This window comes from Epinephelus moara, chromosome 8 (assembly GCF_006386435.1).
Source record: "Epinephelus moara isolate mb chromosome 8, YSFRI_EMoa_1.0, whole genome shotgun sequence".
Classification (NCBI taxonomy): domain Eukaryota; kingdom Metazoa; phylum Chordata; class Actinopteri; order Perciformes; family Serranidae; genus Epinephelus; species Epinephelus moara.
In genome coordinates this window covers 43,467,200-43,487,856 of record NC_065513.1, presented here as the reverse complement: position 1 = coordinate 43,487,856, position 20,657 = coordinate 43,467,200, and the positions used below count along the sequence as shown (strand labels likewise).

The window sequence follows — 20,657 nt, the reverse complement described above, 5'->3', positions numbered from 1 at the left end:
TAATCTAAACTAAAACTAAACATTATTCATCCCGTTATGCGTTGCCACGCATGTTTCCTCCTCCTGCAGCTGCCACGGTGTTGGCCTTTTCTGTAATGTTGCTTTTCTCCTTCTCATATTTTAGTAGAATTAATCTCTGATCCTCACATGAGAAATAATTTTTTTCCCCTGTGAGGACGCTCAGTGACGCTCAGTGACGCTGCGCTTCTCTCATGATTGTGATTGGTCCGCTGCATGCGCATTTACGGCGCTTGATAAAGCAACCCTGGGTTGAGTTATCGAGTTGATATCCAGCGTCATGATACTGATTATCCTGATTGCCATTGTTAGGGTTAGTCAACCCAGGATAGGTCTGGGTAACCCAGGAAAGGTTGATCTCGCTTCGTGATACAGGCCCCTGCTCCGTGTGAAAACAGCTGCAGTTATAGGATATTGCAATTCTCCACCTGTCCACTAGATGCCCTCAGACTTTCCCACCTGTCCTGATCACCTGACTCCCACACCCTCCTGCTCACCTGTGTCTCATGTCCTCTCACCACTCCCTGATTGTCAGTGTTGTTTGTGCCTTGCTTTTCAGCCACCTGTAAGTTCTCCTGCATTTTTAAAATAATTTAATCATCTGCATTTTTGGGCCGACACTTCATTGAAATCCACAATTTAACAAATTATAAATATAAATAATCTCGCTGCACTTTGTCTCATTCTGAAGCCGCACAGTGTTTGCTGCACTAACTTTGGGAACCTCCAACTTTATTTTGCACAATTTCTGAGATTGTTCCTGCAGGTTATGAGGTGGCTTTGGTATTATGTGGTTCATTTTATGGGATTGTTTCTGTTTAAAACCTCTCAGATCATTCAGATCATGATTAAGGGAAAGTAAGATCAGCTCAAAATAGAAGAGAAGAAATTAAAGCCTTTGAAGGTTCTAAAAAGCCTTTAAACTGTGGAGGAAAACAATTGCTCATCAGTACACTGATTTACCACAAATTTGCATCTTAATTGAATAATTCAGTTCATTTAAGGTAAAAAAAAATATTAAGATGCAGTTACCTGTGATATTGTTTTGTACATTTTAAGGGGTTTCACACTAATCATATTAATCAGGTTTAATTTTAAACCCTCTGATATATGTTCATCCATTTGTTTATCCTTTAATGAACCTAAAATCAATGTGAAACCCCACAAATGTGACGCAACCCTGAATTTGCACTTTAATTGAAAAATTAATGTAATTTAATTTGTCCTTTTGATGTGACAGGATATGAAGCATCATAAGTCAGTATATTTTCAGATAATGTTATGTACTATTAACTTGTGTTTTGTAGTGTTGAAAGATTTGCTGTGTCGTATCATTCCAGGTGTTAATTGTTGATGAACTGGTGAGGTAGCAGTGAAGGTGAAGCCTGGTTAAATGGAGTGCAGACAGTTTGAGGTGGTGAGTTAACACATGACACATAACACACAGTTTACACATATTTTGACTGTTTAAAAAACGAAAATGCTACTTGAAAGAAGAAAACTTGTATTCAGTTAAATTCAATTTTATTTATAAAGCCCAATATCACTAATCACAATTTGCCCCAGAGGCTTCACAGCGTATGGCATCCCTCTGTCCTTTGGACCCTCACAGCTGATCAGGAACAACTCCCCCAAAAAGCCCTTTAACGGTGATGTTACCAGGATATTAGTGGGATGTTTGCTGTGTCTGACGCTTGTACATCTGACAGTTAATCAGGAGCTTTACAGCCTGCATCTGTTGTGTTGAAACTATAACAGCAGCACAGAGCCTCAGCCATCAGGCAGCCGATGGAAGAGGAAGCTGGTCTCTGTCACCACAGCAACATGTGATCATACAGGGAACAATCAGGTGAGCAGGTGGCAGGTGAGGATGTCTCAAACATTACAGCAAAAATAAAAAGGAACCTGGGTAGTAAATGTCTCTTCTATCATGCCCCCTTCTGTGCAGTGATTTGGTTGGTGGGTGCAGTTCAGTAGAAAGAAAATAGTTCCTTCATGAAACTGTTCACAACAAGGTCTGTGGATTATCTTTAGTAATCGGGTCATGATTTCTGGAAATGGACATTGATGTTGAGTTTGGTACTTTGAACACCACAAACTGAGTGCCATCTTGTTCCATTATATTGGAGAGAAGGCAGACATCTCTACAGCTGATATCTCTGGCTAATCACACCAAAACAATTGAGACTGATAAAAAACACTACAGGTAAGAGGTAAAATATGTGTTTATGGGGTGAACTGTCCCTTTATGATGTGTGGCATTTATTCCATCGTGGCCAAATGTTTTATCTCACAATGTTAAAAGGATAGTGCACCCAAAAATGAAAATTCAAATGAGGTTTTTCCAAACAACTTTTTATGTCGGGGCTTCAGGACACTTGGATCACTACGGACGAGCAGTATGGAGATATTTTGTGGTTTCAATTATGTGTTCTTGGACGTTTGAATCTGGGGCGCCGTCAGCCTCCATTAGGTGGAGTTGTGTTGCTACCTCCTCTCCCCTTGGATCTCTGCAAGTGATGTGAGGACTCTAAAACTTCACCTGAGCCTCCCTCGGCATATGGGTGAGTAGATAATGGCTGAATTTTCATTTTTGGGTGCACTATCCCTTTAACAAAAGTCAAATATAATTTGTGTACCTGCTCTGTGATTCAGATTCGCTCCGAAATCTATAGGGGTTCTTCTTGGCACATGCTTCACCATTTCACCGAGTTTCATGAAAAACTGGGCCACTAGTTTCTCCATAATCCTGCTGACAAACAGACAAACAAAAAGCAAACAAGCAAACAAAACTCCTTGGTGGAGGAAGACCTCACAGCCCCGCCTCTACACTGTGATTGGCAGGTGAGTTGGAGAAACATGAGCCACCTCTGTGACGTTTAATGGAAGGTGTGGAGGTCAGAGGTCAGCTGGCTGATGTGGAATCAGGTTCTGTTGTGGTTTACAGTATTTTTATTGAGTCTGGATTCTGTTAGCTTCTGTTACAGCTGCTTTACAGCAGGAAGAGTGAAGAGCCGCTTTCACTGACTGACTGACTGATGGATGGACTGGGTGACTACTCATGTACCCATTAAAAAGCAAGCAAGTGATGCAGAGGAAGAGTGACAAATAGCTGTAGCTGGTAAAATAGCTGCCGTCTTTACTCAAACCACAGACATGCATCCCAGAACCCCATCCTCTTTTTACTCTTTATTTTTTGGTCTTTAATGTTTTGTCTAAAGTACTTTGACATAAAAGTATTTTGATTTCATCACCCCTATCTGCATCCTCTCTTCTCTGCTTCATCAACTTTTCCATCTCAGCTAAACATAAAAACCTTCTGTGATATTTGAAGGTTGGTGGTGCTGCGATGGTAACTGTATGATGTCACCAAACTCCATGTACTAATCATGGATGAATAAAGAGAACTGGGCGGCGTTCAGCCCCAACAAAATGTAGCAAAACATTTGTTTAACCAGAATCAGTGGAGCACTGAACACCTTGTTGTGTAACGCAGGCGCACTGCCTTTTAATACAGCAGGGTTTCATACAGTTCGGGCTCTGTTGGTATAGGAAACATAGGTTTACATTGCCAAAGATAGGGTGTAATGATAACAAAAATTATATGTACAATAGTTTAAATCTCCTACAATTTGATTTACATACACACGTCACTGCTGATTGTTTAACACCTCTGACACACCCACCAAACAAAAGAAAACACACTTCCAACATGTTGTTCGATCCAGAAGCTGTAGCATAATGGTGCACACCTTTTAGAGCTGTTTAAATGACTCATCTAATGCTAATGGTTTCATTAGCATGATATGACATACAGTAATATGAGTAAAGGTAACATGAATAAACGTTTAATTTATTTTCTTGTCTGTAAACATGATTTCTGCCTCACTCGCGTCACAAGTCACAAAGTTTTTTTATTGGCAATAAATGACCCAACGTTACTTCATGTCATCATCAAAGTCCATTTTTCATCAGTGGTTTCCAGCTGGTTCAGCCATGGGGTCCAGGTTTCCTCTTAGTCATCGGTAGACTTAGGGCCCATCCGAATACCCCCCTTGGCCCTACCCCTACATTTGCGCGTTCCCATGAGGGGTAGGGGTGCCCCAATTCCTTTTTGCGTGTAGGGGTAGGGGGCATAACGAGGGGTAGTGGGTATGAAACTAGCCCTTCGGAGCAAGTGATTTCAAATGCTGACTTGCCAGTGAGGGGTAGACGTCGCCATGGCTACCACCGAGCAAGAAACGGGGAAAAAAGTTCATACATAGCTAACGTTACTGTCGTCAGGTTGCTTGTTAGCTAGCTAGCTAGCTCGCACTATCTGGCGTCTGTCATCTGTCCTGTTCTGCAAAATTGTCGGACTTTTCACATTACGATAACACGCCAGCTAGTATAACTATGCTGCCTCGTAATGTTAGCTGGTTAGCTAGCTAGCAGAAGTCCTCTGTCGTCTGTCGTTCATCAAACGAAGCGTGACGAATGCGGCAAACGCGATCGGTAGGATGAATGAGACTCAATTGTAGATGCAGGTTGGAAATGTAGATGGCTCGCAGCTTCCTGTTTAAAATAGTTACGTATGCGTGAACGTAACCGACGCGGTGACGTAGTGAGTGGTGTCCCATTTCCTAGGGAAAGATTTCTACCCCTACCCCTCGTTGCTTCATTTCGAGGGCCAAGGGGTAGTGGGCAATGGACGGGTATTGGGATTGGGCCTTAGTCTCCTCAGTCAGGGTCCACACAGTTTAATATTTTCAGCGTCATACTCGCTTTTGACCATGTCATCGAGCTAATTTGCTGTCTCTGTTAAGTCGCTGTCTGGAAGTCACTTACTCTTCAGCAGGAAACAGAACTTCAAAGTAAAAGTTCTGTGCCGAAATTTACTGTACTTTGAAATAAAGTGTTTTATTTTACAAACTTGACACATTTGCGGGTCACTTGTGGTCAATTAATAATGGACCCGGGACCCACCAGTTGGGAACCACTGTAGTAGAGGACACTTAACATCCTCCTAGAGATGCACCAGCAGCCAAACACAGCTGCAAACACACTTCATCAATTCATCATTTTAAAATATGGTGCTAGCTGTCTCTCCCAGACAGTTTGAAACTGATGGAAAAGAGCGAGCTTCACACAAAGACTGGCAGCGGTCTTTGGCCTTTTTTGGCCTTAAGCTCCATCAGAGGTGAAAATCTGCAACTTCAAATCTGACACATTTACATCTTGTTTCGTTTGTGAGCTTTAGCTTCAAAGACCAGTCTTCATATTTAAGTAAGCTGATGGAATTGCAACTTGATTTTGAACTTGAAAATAAGAACAAGGTCTTACTGACAGACTTATTTCAGATTTATTTCGGACTGCTTTTAACCTCTTTAACTGTGCACGCTGCAGTTTAACACATGTTGGATCTAAGTCACGTACCTCACGTGTCCAATTTGCAGAATGCAGGTGTGACGCTCACCAACATCAGTCTTAAACACCTTTTATAAGCCAGGCTGTGGAGGGGTCCTTAGTGGGACTCAGCACTAACATACATTCACTCTCACTGACACTGACTCTCTGGAAACTGACATGCAGTTGATGTACTGTGTGGTAGGAGATTTCTAATGTCTTCTTTCTTTTGATGTCTTCTGACACACACAAACACACGGTAAATGTGATGATGATGTTGGTGGTGATGAAGGCAGTGCTATTGTTTCTGCTGTTTCCATGGCTCTTTATGTGTCCTGTGTGCAGGAGGCCCCTGCAGGCAGCTAGTCCTCATTATGAAGCTGTTGAAAGTGTTCAGATCAGCCCGACACCTGCTTCTCATTGGAACCAGCAGCAGCTGCTGCCTTGTATTCCTGAAAGGGAAGTGCACAGCGCTGCGATAAAGTCGGCCTGCCTTTGATCTTTACACAAAAAAGGAGCTGTTGTTCAGCTTGATCACTTTTTCCTTTTACGTGAGGGAATCAGGTTTAACTACACACACGTGTTGCTGCTGCGAGCGACATCGCTGCTAGCTGCTGCGTGGCTGCTACTCCTGCTACTCCTGCTACTGGTGTAACCTGGTGTGATCTTAAAATGAATTCAACTTAAAGGAGTCAGCAGCATTGCATCGTTAAACAACATGAAAGAAATATGAACAAAGAATAAATAAACTCAGCATTGAAAAGACTCGTAAGAAGACGTCAGAAAACTACTGCAACAGGAAGCTGAAACCAACAGAGTGCTGCAAGGATGATGGTTTTTGTAGGCCGATGTGGAAGTTAGCGTCACCCTTGAGTTTACACTGCATTTATACAACATTTCTTTTTTTATCAATTGGGGTTTGAATTCCTCCTGCATGTATACAGTCAATCAGACCCAAACTGGCCGAGGCGCTCTGAGCATGCTCCACAGTTTCCGCCCCGGGCTTTGACCCGGAAGTCCAATAGCATTAAATGTGTAAGAGAAGAAGAAGCCGGTAACAACATGGAGAAATCTACATCCAGAGCCGTGACTTTTTGGACGGACCAAATGTACAGAGCTGTAAAGTTGTCCACCATGGTAGCAGTTAGCTGCTAGCTAACCGTAGCTAACTTGTTTGTCCATTGTTTGGTCTGTGACGTAATAGGTCAACAGGAAAAAGGTCCAATACTAACAAGCTGAAAGGGGGCATATCTCCACCTATCGTAGAGGAGTCGCACATACTTGGCTCAATAAATGGATTCCCCTCCCGTGCTTGTATACTGGGACAAGGACAGTAGGCCACTTAGATGTCCTCGTCCAGCTGGGACTGTAGCTCCACTTCACTGTGACTGTAAACATACTGACTGTGACACAGAGTGAGTGAATATACAAATGGTCGTTTGGGTGAAGTATTCCTTCAAACTCTTAAAAACCCAAAACCTCTACAGCCACACTATGACACTGACAGAGAGAGACAGGAGAGGCAGGGGAGAGAGAGTGGATGACCTGCATCAAAGGGCTCGTGTCAGACTCGAACTCAGTGAGGACTCAGCCTTAATGTCACAACACATTCTCACTCCGCTCTCATCACATATTGACATTTGGTCATGGACGTCCAAGGTAACCTGGGTGTGTTCTGGGACGCTGTGTCAACTTCAGCCTGTTACATGCATTGTCTGTTTTCAAAATACACTTCTGTTTTCACAGGAAATGTACAGTTTGCATCTGTGTTTGTTAAACCAATCCACCACCACTCCCGCCTGCCCCACTCTGACTTTCGCCACCTTAATTTTTATCCTTGTCCCTCCACGTTTCCCCCTGATGCTGCCGGTGCCATTAAACTACAACAGCAACCAGCCGCACATCAAGCCAACGTTAAAGGATGCCTTTTTTTGTTTGTTTCTGACACCGCAAGTCAAAGTTTCAACGACTTTGGAGTGAGACCTGGCTCAATGTTACGCTCCTCAGCCAGTGTGCTGCTGAGGTGTCCTGCAATGTTATTAGTTGTGTAGGTATTTGGTCATAAACCAAATTATTGCACACAACAAAATGAAAAGTGACCAACGTCAGCACGAATCATCCCTGAGGGGAACATGGCTGTTTGCACTGAATTTTGATCAGATGAGTTTTGCTGAGATTTTTTAGACTGGATCAGTCACACTGATATCATCGTTAGATAACTAAACCGCAACAGCTGCTCTGTGGAGTCTCATAGTTTCTATTTGTATTCTTTGTGATTTAAATGCTTTGTTAATATTTCATGATGGCATTCAGTTTTTTGATGCTGCTGCAGTTTGTCCTTATGCTGCTCCTCACACCTCACTGGTGACTCATTTGAAGTGACATATGATTATAGCCTGTGTGAAGTTACTCATTAGTTTCAAGGGAAAGTGTTGAAGGTGTGTGTGTGTCTGGTCGTGCAGCATGTGGGTGGCAGGTTGTGTGTGAGAGGAGGAAACTTCTCAGTTGGTAAGCATTTCAATTTCAGTGTTTTTAAAGCATCCTGAGCGCTCAGTGGGGCGGGGGGTCGTTTCTCCTGTAAAACCACGCTGAAGCATCTTGAATGGATTGTACCGTTACTATAGCAACTCTGAACAAGGTTTCATGTACACGTACAGCAGCAGCAGAGGCTCACAGGTACACAGCTTTAAAAAGCTGACTCGTGAAAACTGAGACGTGTCTCTGTTTTAGACATACAGCAAATATAACATGAACATAATGGATCAGTTATGTAACCTGACAGATCTGGAACACACTGAACAGGCTGAACCTTCTGACACCCTGAGAAGCCTATTTTTTATCCAGTGGACCCTCGGGATGGAGTTTTCTCTCAGTTCTTCAGTCCTGGGTGTAAAATGAGAGAGCAGCTCTGACCACAGAGGTAATTAGACTGAGACAGGACAGTTATGAAGCCAGAGCATCGCTGTAATTACACCTCATCCTGTGGAGAGAAAACAAAGAGAAGTTAGATTTTATAAAGAAAAATGCTGCTTTAGCTGCAGACTGCTCTGGAACAGCCTGATGTGACTCTAAGGGACCAGACAGCTGTTTTAGTATTAACAAAAAATCTTTGTCCAACTGATTCAGTTTCACTTCTTTTGTAAGAATTTCAGTCTGCAGAGAGATGAAGCTTTCTGATGATCCACCACAGTAAACATTTAGCAAAAGCCTCTCTGTGCTGGTGCATTTAAGGACACACTGACATCAGGATTTCTAAATGAAGGAATCCTCTCACACATTTTCTTTCCACACCGTCACCTCTTTCTGTCTCTTGGTGCAAAGCTGCCAAATGTGGCTGTAACAAAGCCGGTGTTCCTCAGCTGTTGATGCTGTCTGGGTTTGGCTCAAGTGTAAACTGTAATTGTGTGGGGCCTGAAAAATACAAAATAAAAGCTTTACTGAAAAAAAAATATCAGTTTCATCTCAGTTCCCAGGACAGTGTGTGAAACCGCCAGTACAGTTGTGCATTTATTTAAAGCTTGAAGACAGTGAATCCAGTTTTTGTCTGTATCGTCTTCTTGTCTTTGAAACATCCTTTTTAAAATCTCAGGGGCCAAATCAGTTCACAATTTGTTCATAGTATCGTAAACTTTTATTCAGTAGTTTTTACCCAGTCGCAGCAGCCCTGCACAGGTCAAGTGTAGGCAGGGCGTTTCTAGGATTTTAGGATGTTCGGAGTCCAGACCTCTGTCAGGGGGGCACGGAGATCCTCTCCTGGCACATTTTTTAAATAAAAAAATATATATTAAAAAAAAAAAAAAAGGACGATTTTAGTCGACTCAGAATGATGTCAGTCAAATCAGATTTGACAAATATTCAACTATTCTTTCCTTGTTTTCCATATAGAGTTTTAAAGTTTNCCTGGCACATTTTTTAAATAAAAAAATATATATTAAAAAAAAAAAAAAAAGGACGATTTTAGTCGACTCAGAATGATGTCAGTCGAATCAGATTTGACAAATATTCAACTATTCTTTCCTTGTTTTCCATATAGAGTTTTAAAGTTTGGACGGGGCTCAGCGGGACGTTCAGTGTGACAGTAACATTCACGTAATGTAGCAAACGAGCTAACTGCACCAACAATGCATCGGAAGTGTGCAACAACATTTTTTGCTGACAATAAATATCAAACAAAAGCCAGAGACTGTGTCCCGTTAAGTTGCTGTGAACTGTAAATTCACCGCTTCTCAGCAGAAGGCAGAAGGTACAGTAACGTTATTTTGGAGCCTTACGGTGCTGAGCCTCGCCTCCTCGGGCAGATGCACCAAAGAGCAGTGTGAAAGTGAGGAGCACTCACGCAGAATGCACACGTCTCCGGCGGAAAGTCCTTTTTTTTGTGACCCTTCCACCACCCCAACCTGCCTCCTTACAAGTGCTCTGCGTCCTTGTTTACTGCTCTCAGCACATTGGTCATGTGATCGCAGCCTTTCAAAATACAGAGATGTGTACGAATCTGTGTGCACTGGTTTTTATAGGACAGCCTGATTAGAAAGTGGTGAGGGGGGCACCTGGCACCCTATCACCAGATTTAGCCCATGGGCCGCAATTTGAGTATCACTCATGAAGTTTTTTTGTTTTTTTTCTCCAACATCTCAGGGGACACATAGTAAGCAGGGCGTCTGGGGTCCTCCCCGAAGGTAATCTGGGCATTTCCTGCATTCTGGTTCATTTTTATGCACCAGTCTCTGATGCAAATGTCACAGTACTCCCTGCTGCTCACAGGTGCTTCATCTTCTCTCTGTTTCATGGCTGATTGCAGACGTTGCTTCTGAGGTTGCATGCAGCCACTTTGCTGAAGACATTGCTGCAACCATGATTTGCTTTTACTGTGTCCAGGGGAATGTGTCCCCCTCAAAATCTATGTCCATGTGATGAGACAAAAAAAAGTTTCATCTGGTTGATCCTGATTTAAAAGGTTCAAGATGAGTCCAAGGCCACATCCAAAACCTGAAGCTAAAAAAAAAAAACAGCTCCCCCTCTTTCTCTGACTCTCTGTCTCCCTCCTTCTCTGTGTCTCCCTCCTTCTCTGTGTCTCCCTCCTTCTCTGTGTCTCCCCCTCTCTGTGTCTCTGTCTCTCAGCAGTGGAGCTGCTGAGCTGTAACACTTGGGAGAAACTCTTGAGATCCGCGGCTGTGCGCGCGGGGAAGAAGAAAATCGTTTCTTCTTTATTAAAAACACATAAACTTATAGTGAATAATGAAGGAACTGTGCTCTGAGGCCTTGCTGCTGTCCTTTGCACATTTATGTTTCCTCTGTAGTTTTCTGGACGGGGCTCGCGCTCAGGAGGCTGCAGGTGATGGTGATGGTGATGCGCTCCGGCGGGGGTTGACATGGCAACATAACGGGCAGGTTTTTAGCATCCTGAGCCGCGGCTCTCAGTACCGGCCGTCCAGCAGGAGGCAAAGCGGGTCGCCCCGCCGCGGTAACCCTGTGGTCGTCCTCAGCAGCAGCAACGACACGGTCTCCGCCGCGTCCCGGAGCTCCCCGCGGGTCCCCGCCACCAGCGACACTGCGCAATTGCGCGCAATGATGCGCCAGCCGCGGCCTCAGGAGACAACGTCCGGCGGCGAAGGGGACTCTGCCCCGGTCCGACGGGAGGACATGATGGTCGGAGATGATCCGTACAACCCGTACAAACCCTCTAACTATTACCCTTATTATAACTACTACAACTCGTACTACAGACCCAGACCCAGGACTCAGCCCCGGCACGGATACGGAACCAGCTACCACCAGAACGGTGAGAACACACCTTTAATCCCATCAGTCTTTCGTCTTTCCAAGATAATAAAACTGAAGGATTCGTTCTTAATTTTTCTGAAAATATCCCAAACCAAGATAACTGTTGTAATCGTTATAATATGAAATGTTCGGTTCATGTTTGTTTCTCTTCATGCGTAAAAACTGAGTTTAGAGTTAAGCCTCCATTCAACTGTAAAAGTTCATGAAAGCAGTTATTGACAGTTTTTATTGGCTCATTATTTCTGTGCAGGAGTTCATAATCTCTTTCATATAAGACCGATTTTTCAGTTTTTACTTCTTTCATTAAATTCAGGATGAATTTCAGATGGATTCTGATGATTGGCTCATTTCATTTAGAAACTCTTTCACTATATGATCAAGCACTGTCAGGGGCTCATAGTGGGGGTAAAGTAGGGCCGATTACTCAGGGCCCCAGGGGGAGGGGGGCCATAAAAGGCCTGGAATGGAATGTTTGGTTTCGTTTGCAATGTGTAATTTGTAAGTGGTGCCACCAAATTGAAATTGGTGAAGAAAAAAAGTTAGAAAAAAAGAGAGACTGGTCATGTATCGGTTGGGCCCGACCCGATCTGCTGGGGTTGGGCTGTAATTTGTCATCATTGCCTCCCACCTTGGATCAGGTCGGGTTCTGGCCAATTTAGCAGTCAAGAGGGAAAGAGGGGGGGGAGAGAGAGCAGGGAGAGGGAGAGAGCACGAGAGAGAGGGATGGAAAATGGAAAAAGAAAGAGGGGGGCTGCAAGGCGACTTTGTTGGCTGGCAGTGATTCCTGCTGCCTCCCCAGACAACTCATCCTCACTGTGACCTCGTCACATGTCCACGTTTGGTCATGGACTTTCCACGTCCACATATGACGTCCAAGGTACCCTGGGTGTGTTGGTTGTTGACGTTCTGGGACGCCGTGTCAGCTTCAGCCTGTTACATGCATTGTCTGTTTTCAAAATACACTTCTGTTTTCACAGGAAATGTACAGTTTGCATACAGTCTCTTTCAAAATAAAAGCACTACGTTGGTACAACACTGCTAACTGATGTTTTTTTTTCCTGCAACAAAAAGAACAGGGTTTGGTTTTACAAACTTACAGACACACAAACACCACTCCCCCACCTGCCCCACTCGGACTTTAGCCACCTTTACTTTTGTCCTTGTCCCACCACGTTTCCCATGATGCTGCCAGGTGCCATTAAACTATAACGGCAACTGGCCACGTATCATGCCGACATTAGAGGACACTTTTTTTGTTGGTTTCAGACGCGGCAAGTCACTGCCCAAACGTCAGATTACGACATCTTTGGAGTGACACCAGGCTCCCCCAGCAGTGGAGGAGTTGTATAACATGCAGCAAAGAGCTGTGATCATCATTTACACCACATTGCCATGGATCGTCGTGCACACTAGACACAGAGGGGTGCCTGTTTGTCTGGACACAGCTGGAAAACAGGGACTTCTGAACTTTTGAAACACAGCAGTGTACATCGCATGTCATGTGACAAGGAACAACCGATCACAGCCGATGGATATCTTTCCCTTCATCCATCAACACCAGTCTATGGTGAGTATGCAGGAGAAGTCACCGGCAGTTGGCCCAGTGAATGAAGTTATTTTTTCTCAGACTCCAGCTGCTGTGAGAGGCAGCAAAACATCCTTTCATTTTATAGTTACAGTTTACTAATAAAACTCTCCACAGTATGAACAGTGGTTACATGAGCCTCAAAACCAGACACGACTCAGCCCTGAGCAGAGTGACCGTCCTCTACTGACCAATCAGACTGCAGTGTTCACAGCTCCACCTGATCTGTGGAAGGAACGGCTCTGTTGGTACCATCCACAACTTTTCAAAGTGGAATCGGAAAAAAGGACCGGACTCCTTCACTCTGAAGCACTGAGGTGGAATCGGAAAAAAGGACCGGACTCCTTCACTCTGAAGCACTGAGCTGATCAGCTGTCTGCAGTGTTCACAGACATCTTTAACACCTCACTGGAGACATGCTTCGTTTCAGCCTGCTGCAAAACCTCCACCATCATCCTGTCCCCAAGAAAACAAGGATGACAGGATGTAACAGCGTGATGTTCCCATCTTATACAGGCAGTGTAAAAGGAGTTAATGTCCATGTGTTTAACACTGACGCACATGTTGAAGTCTTATCTCTGCACATTGCACACATTTGCACTACTGCAAATGTGTCACACCCCCTGACTATTACCTTTGCCCATCCTGCACAAAACTAAACAGTTTTTGAACTCTGAAACAGCTGTTATTCATTTTTTAATGTTACAGTACTTTGTGTGAGAGGAGATAAGTCTCCAGACCAGCAGGGGGCAGCACTTTGTCTTCCTAACCCAGCAAAGACAACAGAAGATCCAGTATGGCAGAGAGACCAACAAAAACAACCCGGCGTGCCATTTTTAATCATCTCTCGTAGAGGTTTCACTCGTCTGAATAGCCAATCAGAGCACAAAGCTTTCTCTCTGTGATTGGCTCTGTAGTTGCTGTACTCTGAATGTGCTGTGTGCTCCTGTTTTTAGGTCTCCCTGATCTGGTTCCTGATCCATACTACATCCAGATCGGCACCTACGTCCAGAGGATGCCCATGTACAACCTGCGCTGTGCTGCCGAGGAGAACTGCCTCGCCTCGTAAGAAAGCAGCAGCCTGGTTGTCACAGTAACGTTTCAGTTAATCTGATCATCAGGCTGAGACGAGACACACTGGAAGCATTTAGATTTTAGTGACGGGAGCATCAGAGAGTTTGACTGATTTTAACATGTTGAGGTTTAAAATAAAAGCAGTTCACTTGCTTCGTCTCCTCTCCTCTCCCTTCCTTGTCTCATCTTCTCTCCTCTCTTCGCCTCCTCCAGCTCCTCCAGTTCCTCTCAGGATTATGACACCAGAGTTTTGTTGCGGTTTCCTCAGAGGGTGAAGAACCAGGGCACAGCAGACTTCCTGCCCAGTAAACCTCGATATGCGTGGGAGTGGCACAGCTGTCATCAGTAGGTCGTTCACACAGCTGTTTAATACGAGCGTCCCTGTTAAATGAACCATTTTTATTTATTGTTGTTGTTGTTGTTCAGTCACTTCCACAGCATGGACGAGTTCAGCCTGTACGAGCTGCTGGACGTCCACACTCAGAGGCAGGTAGCTGAGGGTCACAAGGCCAGCTTCTGTCTGGAGGACACTTCCTGTGACCCGGGATACTACCGCCGCTTTGCCTGCACCTCACACACTCAGGTATGAACACACATCAGGATATCTGCTCTGTCACACTTAGACAAAAGGCCCAGACACACCAAACTGACTTCAGAGCACTAGCAGGGACAAAGGCCTCCCTGGCGTCACCTGATGTTGCCTTTTTTGTGTGCTACAGGGTTTGAGTCCGGGTTGTTACGACACCTACAACGCTGACATCGACTGTCAGTGGATTGACATCACAGACGTCTCTCCTGGAAAATACGTCCTCAAGGTCTGTTCATACGGACAAACTACTGGCTCTGTGTTTCTGGGATAAACTGTGAAATCTCACTAGAGCACCTAATGTGGATTAATCCACCGCTGAAAATAGTCCCCAGCAAATGCATCATTACCTTCTCTTTGTTTGATAAAAACTACAGTGACTAGCTGTTTCAGGAAATTACTTAGCCTTTCAAAATGAAACTATGTATTTGTGAAGTTTTGTGGAGCGAGTGAAGGTGACCTCATGTGTCATCTCGGCAGGTGACGGTTAACCCTCGGCAGCAAGTTCCAGAGTCCAACTTTAACAACAACGTAGTTCGATGTGATGTCCAGTACACCGGCACCGCTGCTCACGTGTCTGGATGCACCATGACATCGTAAGAAACACTTTCTTCTTCTCCAGCTATTAATTTGAGCTTTATTGTAGTATTACTATTTTTGCAATAACAGATTGAGGATCAATCAATTCAGCTTTTTAAAAATTGTTTTCTTTGTAATTTATACAGTTTTTTAACATGCTTATAATTCAGTTTTGTGGCATCACCCAGTCCCAGCTCGTTTAAAACACAGATTTTGTCTTAACACTTCACAACTAATTAGATTAAAACATGTCCTAATTGTCAAATTCACCTTAAACCTTCAAAGTGAAATACTTCCCCTGTTTAAGGTTCAGTGGTCAACATTTAGGGGGATGTAGTGACATCTAGTGGTGAGGACTGCAGACTGCAACAAGCTGAAACTTCTCCTGGTTAGAATTCCTTCAGTGTCCATTGTTCAGAAGGTTTTTACCAGGAGTCAAAACTACCACAGAGGTGTCCTCCAGACCAGCTGATTTCAACTGGTAAAAACTCTGAATAGAGCAGTTTCACATCATATAATCTGTGTTTTTGCGATGCTGTGCCTCGCCAAGGGGCTGCAAACTACTGTGGCAGAAGGGGTTCATGAACGTCCCTATCTAAAGTCAGTGTTTGGTTTGCCCATTCTGGGCTACTGTAGAAACATGGTGGTGCAACATGGCAATCTCCATAGATAAGGACCTGCTCCCTGTGTAGATATAAACGTCACATTTTGTGGTAACGAAAACACAACGATTCTTTTTTCCAGCTGATTATACACTAAAAAAAACATAATTATTATATTATACTCAATTTCTTCCAGTATATCCCCCTAAATCCTGCACACTGGAGCTTTAAGGATTAACTTGTGTAAAAATTCAATGAGGTTTCTCAATTTGTGACTCTTTACAAAAGAGGAAAAGGAGAAACAAACTCTTTAATCTGTGATTTTATTGGCTGTTCCTCTGACAATACATGGGACCCCAAATAAGCCTTCATATCAAAGACATTAATCCTACAAGTCATTTACTGACTTTTCCACTAATGTCACAAATTCTGAGGTCTTTAACCCAGAAAACACCTGGATGAGAACAGAATATGTGCAGTTTCTCAAAACTTGTGGTTTCTTTTAATATGAAAGAGAAATAAGATTTTTAACGGGTCTGATATTTTGTGCTAATTTTTAACAATCAGTACTTTCTATCAGTGGTTGATTGTGTTGTTCTTTCATTTCTTGCAGCTACTGAGAGGAATCCTGCAGTATGAGCTTGAAGACGAACACAAACGGAGGAAATGGGAAACGTTACAGAAGAATGAAGCTTAAAGTTACACGTGACTTAACAATTCAATTATAACCAGATTAAAAACTGATCATTAAAAGTGACATAAAACACCTGAACCAGATTATTTTAGTCCAAATGAAATCTGAAGTCAGAAACAACACTGACTGATCAACATAGCTGGATTACTCACTAATTACTGAGGACGGTTTATGTGTCTGAGAGAATGAATGAAAAATAATACACCAGGATTAATGTACTTTAGTAAACTCAGAGGATCTGTTCTGCAGCTATTTGTAAATCCCTCTTCAAGTTTTTGTGTAAAGTTCTTTGTAAGATCTTAAAAACTACTAACTAGCTTCAAAATAATGTTTTTAGCACATCAGATGCAAAGTTTTTATCAGAGGCAATCTATGCAACTACAGAATATAACTGTAGCATCAGCAGCTGTAACTTGAATAAACTAAATAAGTTTTAGGGGTTCAAGAGTAATAAACTCACCTGCCTATCATTTTGTTAATGTAGGAATATCTTTGCTTTATTTATGTCTGTATACACAGAGAAGTGCATTTCTGTCAGAGTTCATTTATCAAGTTTAGGATGAGTGTGAAATATCTGGTTGCACAACCTTACAAAGTTAGACATCATCGGCATAACGTTAACGAATTTGTATTGTTTTGTTAGAATGTAGAATCTTACCAGTTTGTTTACATCGATCAACCAAAACTTTAAAACCACTAACAGGTGTCACTTGACACACTCCGTCCATCCAACCACTGCTGCAGATCAAGTACACCGATGCACCATGCCACACTGCAAAAACCTGTTCAGGAATGGCCTGAGGAATGTGACAAAGAGCTCTAAATCAGAAATACTCAACTTACAGCCTGCGGGCAAAATCTGGCCCAGTTTGTTTTTACTTTTAATATACATTAAGCTGCCTTTTCACTGCCGTGCGGTAACTGTTCTCAAAAGCAGCTGCTGCAACAACAGTCCAGTGCTGTGATGACAGCAGGTGCCTTGGTGAACGTCACTGACAGAATTAAGTGCCATGTAAATAACAGCATACTGTAGTAAGACAACAGAAATCATTGAAATTTACATATTTTGACAATTTAACAGTCTGAAGTTTGGTGTAAATGTTATCGCAGCCCACTTTTTCTTCTGGTTGTCGTTAGTTGTTGTTAGCACTGTGACGTACAACCCCAGGTATTCAGACACCAGCATTATCAGCTAAGCACAGCAAAATCTGTGCGTGTTGAAGAGGCACAGCTCCATACTCCTACTGCTTTGGTCGAAACCACTTCCTTTCTGCCACTTTCCTCACACTGAAATGACTGGAGGATGTGAGTTAATGCAGATGGTGTCAAAGCAGCTTAAGGAACCAGAGTGCATAAAAAAACCATCAAAGTAGAGCTTGTTTGTCAAAGTGCCAGGAGGCAATCCCCTGGATCCTGTGACAGATGTCTGTGCTAAACCACAAATGTCCTTAAATCCTAGAAATGCCCCTGCATACATGTGCGGGGCTGCTGACTGGCCCCTGACCTCCTGTCATTTTACAAAAAGTGGCCCCCGGGCAATGCAATTTGACCTGGCCTCCAAATTAGCCAGAACACAATCTAATCAAGCATCCATAGGATGTGCCAGTATGCTTCCTTGCAATTCACAGGAGTCAAAGGATCTGTTGCCAACCTCCTGGTGCCAGACACCACAGGGCACCCCAGAGGTCCTGTGTCCATGCCTCGACAAATCAGAGCCAAGTCCAATCCACAGAGGCCCAACTGTGGATCAGGGGTACCTCTGGGGTATTGGCAGGTCCCACAGATGCTCCATCAGATTGGGATCTGGCTAATTTGGAGGCCAGGCCTATGTCTTGAGCTCATTGCCACAATTCTTGGGCAATTCCCAAGGAACGCAGACCGTTGAACTGCAACAGATGGTGCTTCTCAAAGTCAAGAATGCTTCCTCGGCAGGACAGGTCCTTCCAAGTTGGGTCCTGCAGGACAAGATGCAAGACTTCTACCTAGCATTTGCTGAGCACACATTGGAACAGGCTAGTAAGTGCACAGGTGTGCATCACTAAAGAGGCCCCGCCTTAAATTCTGGCAAAATATGTGCAAAGACTTGTGGGTACTTCTTGCCCATTGAGGATTCACAAGGGCATCCTTGAAAAAGGACACCTTCCTTGGTAGAATTCAAAGGATCCTTGACATTGAAACAGTCCTTAGGTGGGATTTGATGATGTAGTCTACTTGAAATTTAGTTGTTGAAGAACCTTTTCTCGACTTTGAGAAGCACCAACTGTTTGAGTGGGTGTAGTGTGTCAACTGGCATCTACATAACTGCCAGGACCAAAGGTTTCCCAGCAGAACAAGATGATCAATGTTATTCACTTTATCTGTCAGTGGTTTTCATGTTTTGGCTGAACAGTGTATGTCAAAGAATAACAGCATTTGGATCGCGTGTCAGGTCAGCCATGTCCATGTTTACTCTCACACTGCAAACAGGTCAAGTATAGACAAGCAAACATTAGTTTTGTAAGTCAGGTCATGGTCAAACTTTATTTTGCCTAGGCGGGGCGATTTGTTGCACAACCTGCAGTAAAATAAATACACACCAAAACTCACAACACGTCCATAATCAAACAAACATTATACTGTTGAGGAATACAGTAGTAGCACAGACAAATTCTCCCATGTGATCGCAGATCAACAACCAAAAAGACGTTTCTGTGGTGCAATACCTGTTTTAATTTAGTGATGTATAAATCTCCACTTCTAAAACACTTATAACTGATGTTAAAGACTTAACCTACAAAGAGGCGGTGCAACCTGGTACTTTACTCGAGTATTTCTTTCCAGGGAGAATTTCTACTATTTACTGGTTACTCACATTTTGCTTTGGCCACTGACTTTTTTATGCCTCCACACCAGTGATAGCTGTGGCTGGAAGCATTAAGTTGTCAGGTTGTCTGTCTGTCCGTCCCATTCTCATGAACGCAATATCTCAAGAATGCCTTAAGGGAGTGTTTAGAGATTGGGGTTCATAGGTGAAAGGCCAAGGTTGTTGTGACCTTATCTATGTCATTTTTGTGAATGCGATATCAAGAATGCCTTGAGGGAATTTTTTCAAAATTGGCACAAGTGTTCCCCCAAACTTAGGGATGAACTCTCAACATTTTAGTGGTCAAAGGGCAAAAGTCAAGGTCACTGTGACCATGCATCCTTCTCATTCTTGTGACCATGATGTCTCAAGAACACCTTGGAAGAATTTCTTTTGAATTTGCCGTAAACATCCACTTTGAGTCAGGTTCACTGTGACCTTGCGTCCATCTCATTTCGTGACTGTGATATCTCAATAAGTCCTTGAGGAAATTTCCACACAAACGTCTGCTTGGACTCAAGAATGAGATGATTAGATGTTGATAGTCGAAGGTCAAAGGTCACTGTGATCTCACAAAACATGTTTTTGGCTACAACCCAGGAATTCATAAGCTAATTATGACAAAATTTCACCCAAATGTCTGATAGGATGAAATAATGAAGTGATGACGATTTTTAATTTTATATCCAAAAGGTCAAAGGTCAGCTCCACTGTTACATCGTCATGTTGTGCAGAAACACTTTTCTGTCTGTTACTCATTGTCATATCTCAGGAACAGAAGGGGAGACATTTGGGCAGATACTGAATTGGTGACTCTAATCTTGAAACTGTGCTGATTGTATAGATCTAAAAACATGAGAATCAATCACACGTGTCCAAAGGTCAGAGAGGTCGAGATGATGAATTCATTAGCTATAAAGGCCTCTGCCTTTACATTCAGTTTTTTTTTCTTTTAATTTAGTTTTCTCACAATCAGGATAACGTTTATTTGTGATGTAACACGTTTCTTGAGATCACAAATTAATATTTAATGCCAAGAAAACATTTTTTTTTCCAGGATGTAGAGAACGCACTTTGAGAAAACAGATGTCTTTATTATTGTCTAATCTGAATCTCCACTAAAACCACTTCCTCATGATCACAGAATAATCATCACACATAGAAACAGTTACTTATGTGCATGTTCTCTCTGGGCTTCTGGCTTCTCCTTTAATACAATATGTGATTTAATATAATTTTAATGACATTTTAATGTTAATTTGATATTTTGAAATTTGAGAATTTCCACTATTTCTGTTCTAAACTTTCCTTTATTATCACACTCATGGTGTTTTTCTTGTTAATTGTTGGTGCTGTAGATCTTCCATACTTGGTGCTAAAGGTTGTTTTCACTTTGTACCATTTTGTGTCCCTAAACTCAATCTAACTCAGAACACTCACCAGAGGGAGACAAAATGAGCTGCTGGTGGAGATCCTACAAAGTAATATGTGCCTTTCTGTTGGTGAAGCTG

General features: G+C 43.0%; 1 protein-coding gene across 1 annotated transcript; it reads left to right on the top strand.

Moving 5' to 3' along the window:
* Nucleotides 1-10,521: 10,521 nt before the first annotated feature.
* LOC126394974 (protein-lysine 6-oxidase-like) lies at nucleotides 10,522-16,365 on the top strand. Its single transcript, XM_050052138.1, has 7 exons — nucleotides 10,522-11,182; nucleotides 13,726-13,834; nucleotides 14,057-14,188; nucleotides 14,270-14,426; nucleotides 14,563-14,658; nucleotides 14,910-15,025; nucleotides 16,224-16,365. Exons 1-7 carry the CDS (start codon nucleotides 10,639-10,641, stop codon nucleotides 16,228-16,230), a joined length of 1,161 nt encoding a protein of 386 aa, XP_049908095.1. The 5' UTR covers nucleotides 10,522-10,638; the 3' UTR covers nucleotides 16,231-16,365.
* Nucleotides 16,366-20,657: the final 4,292 nt, after the last annotated feature.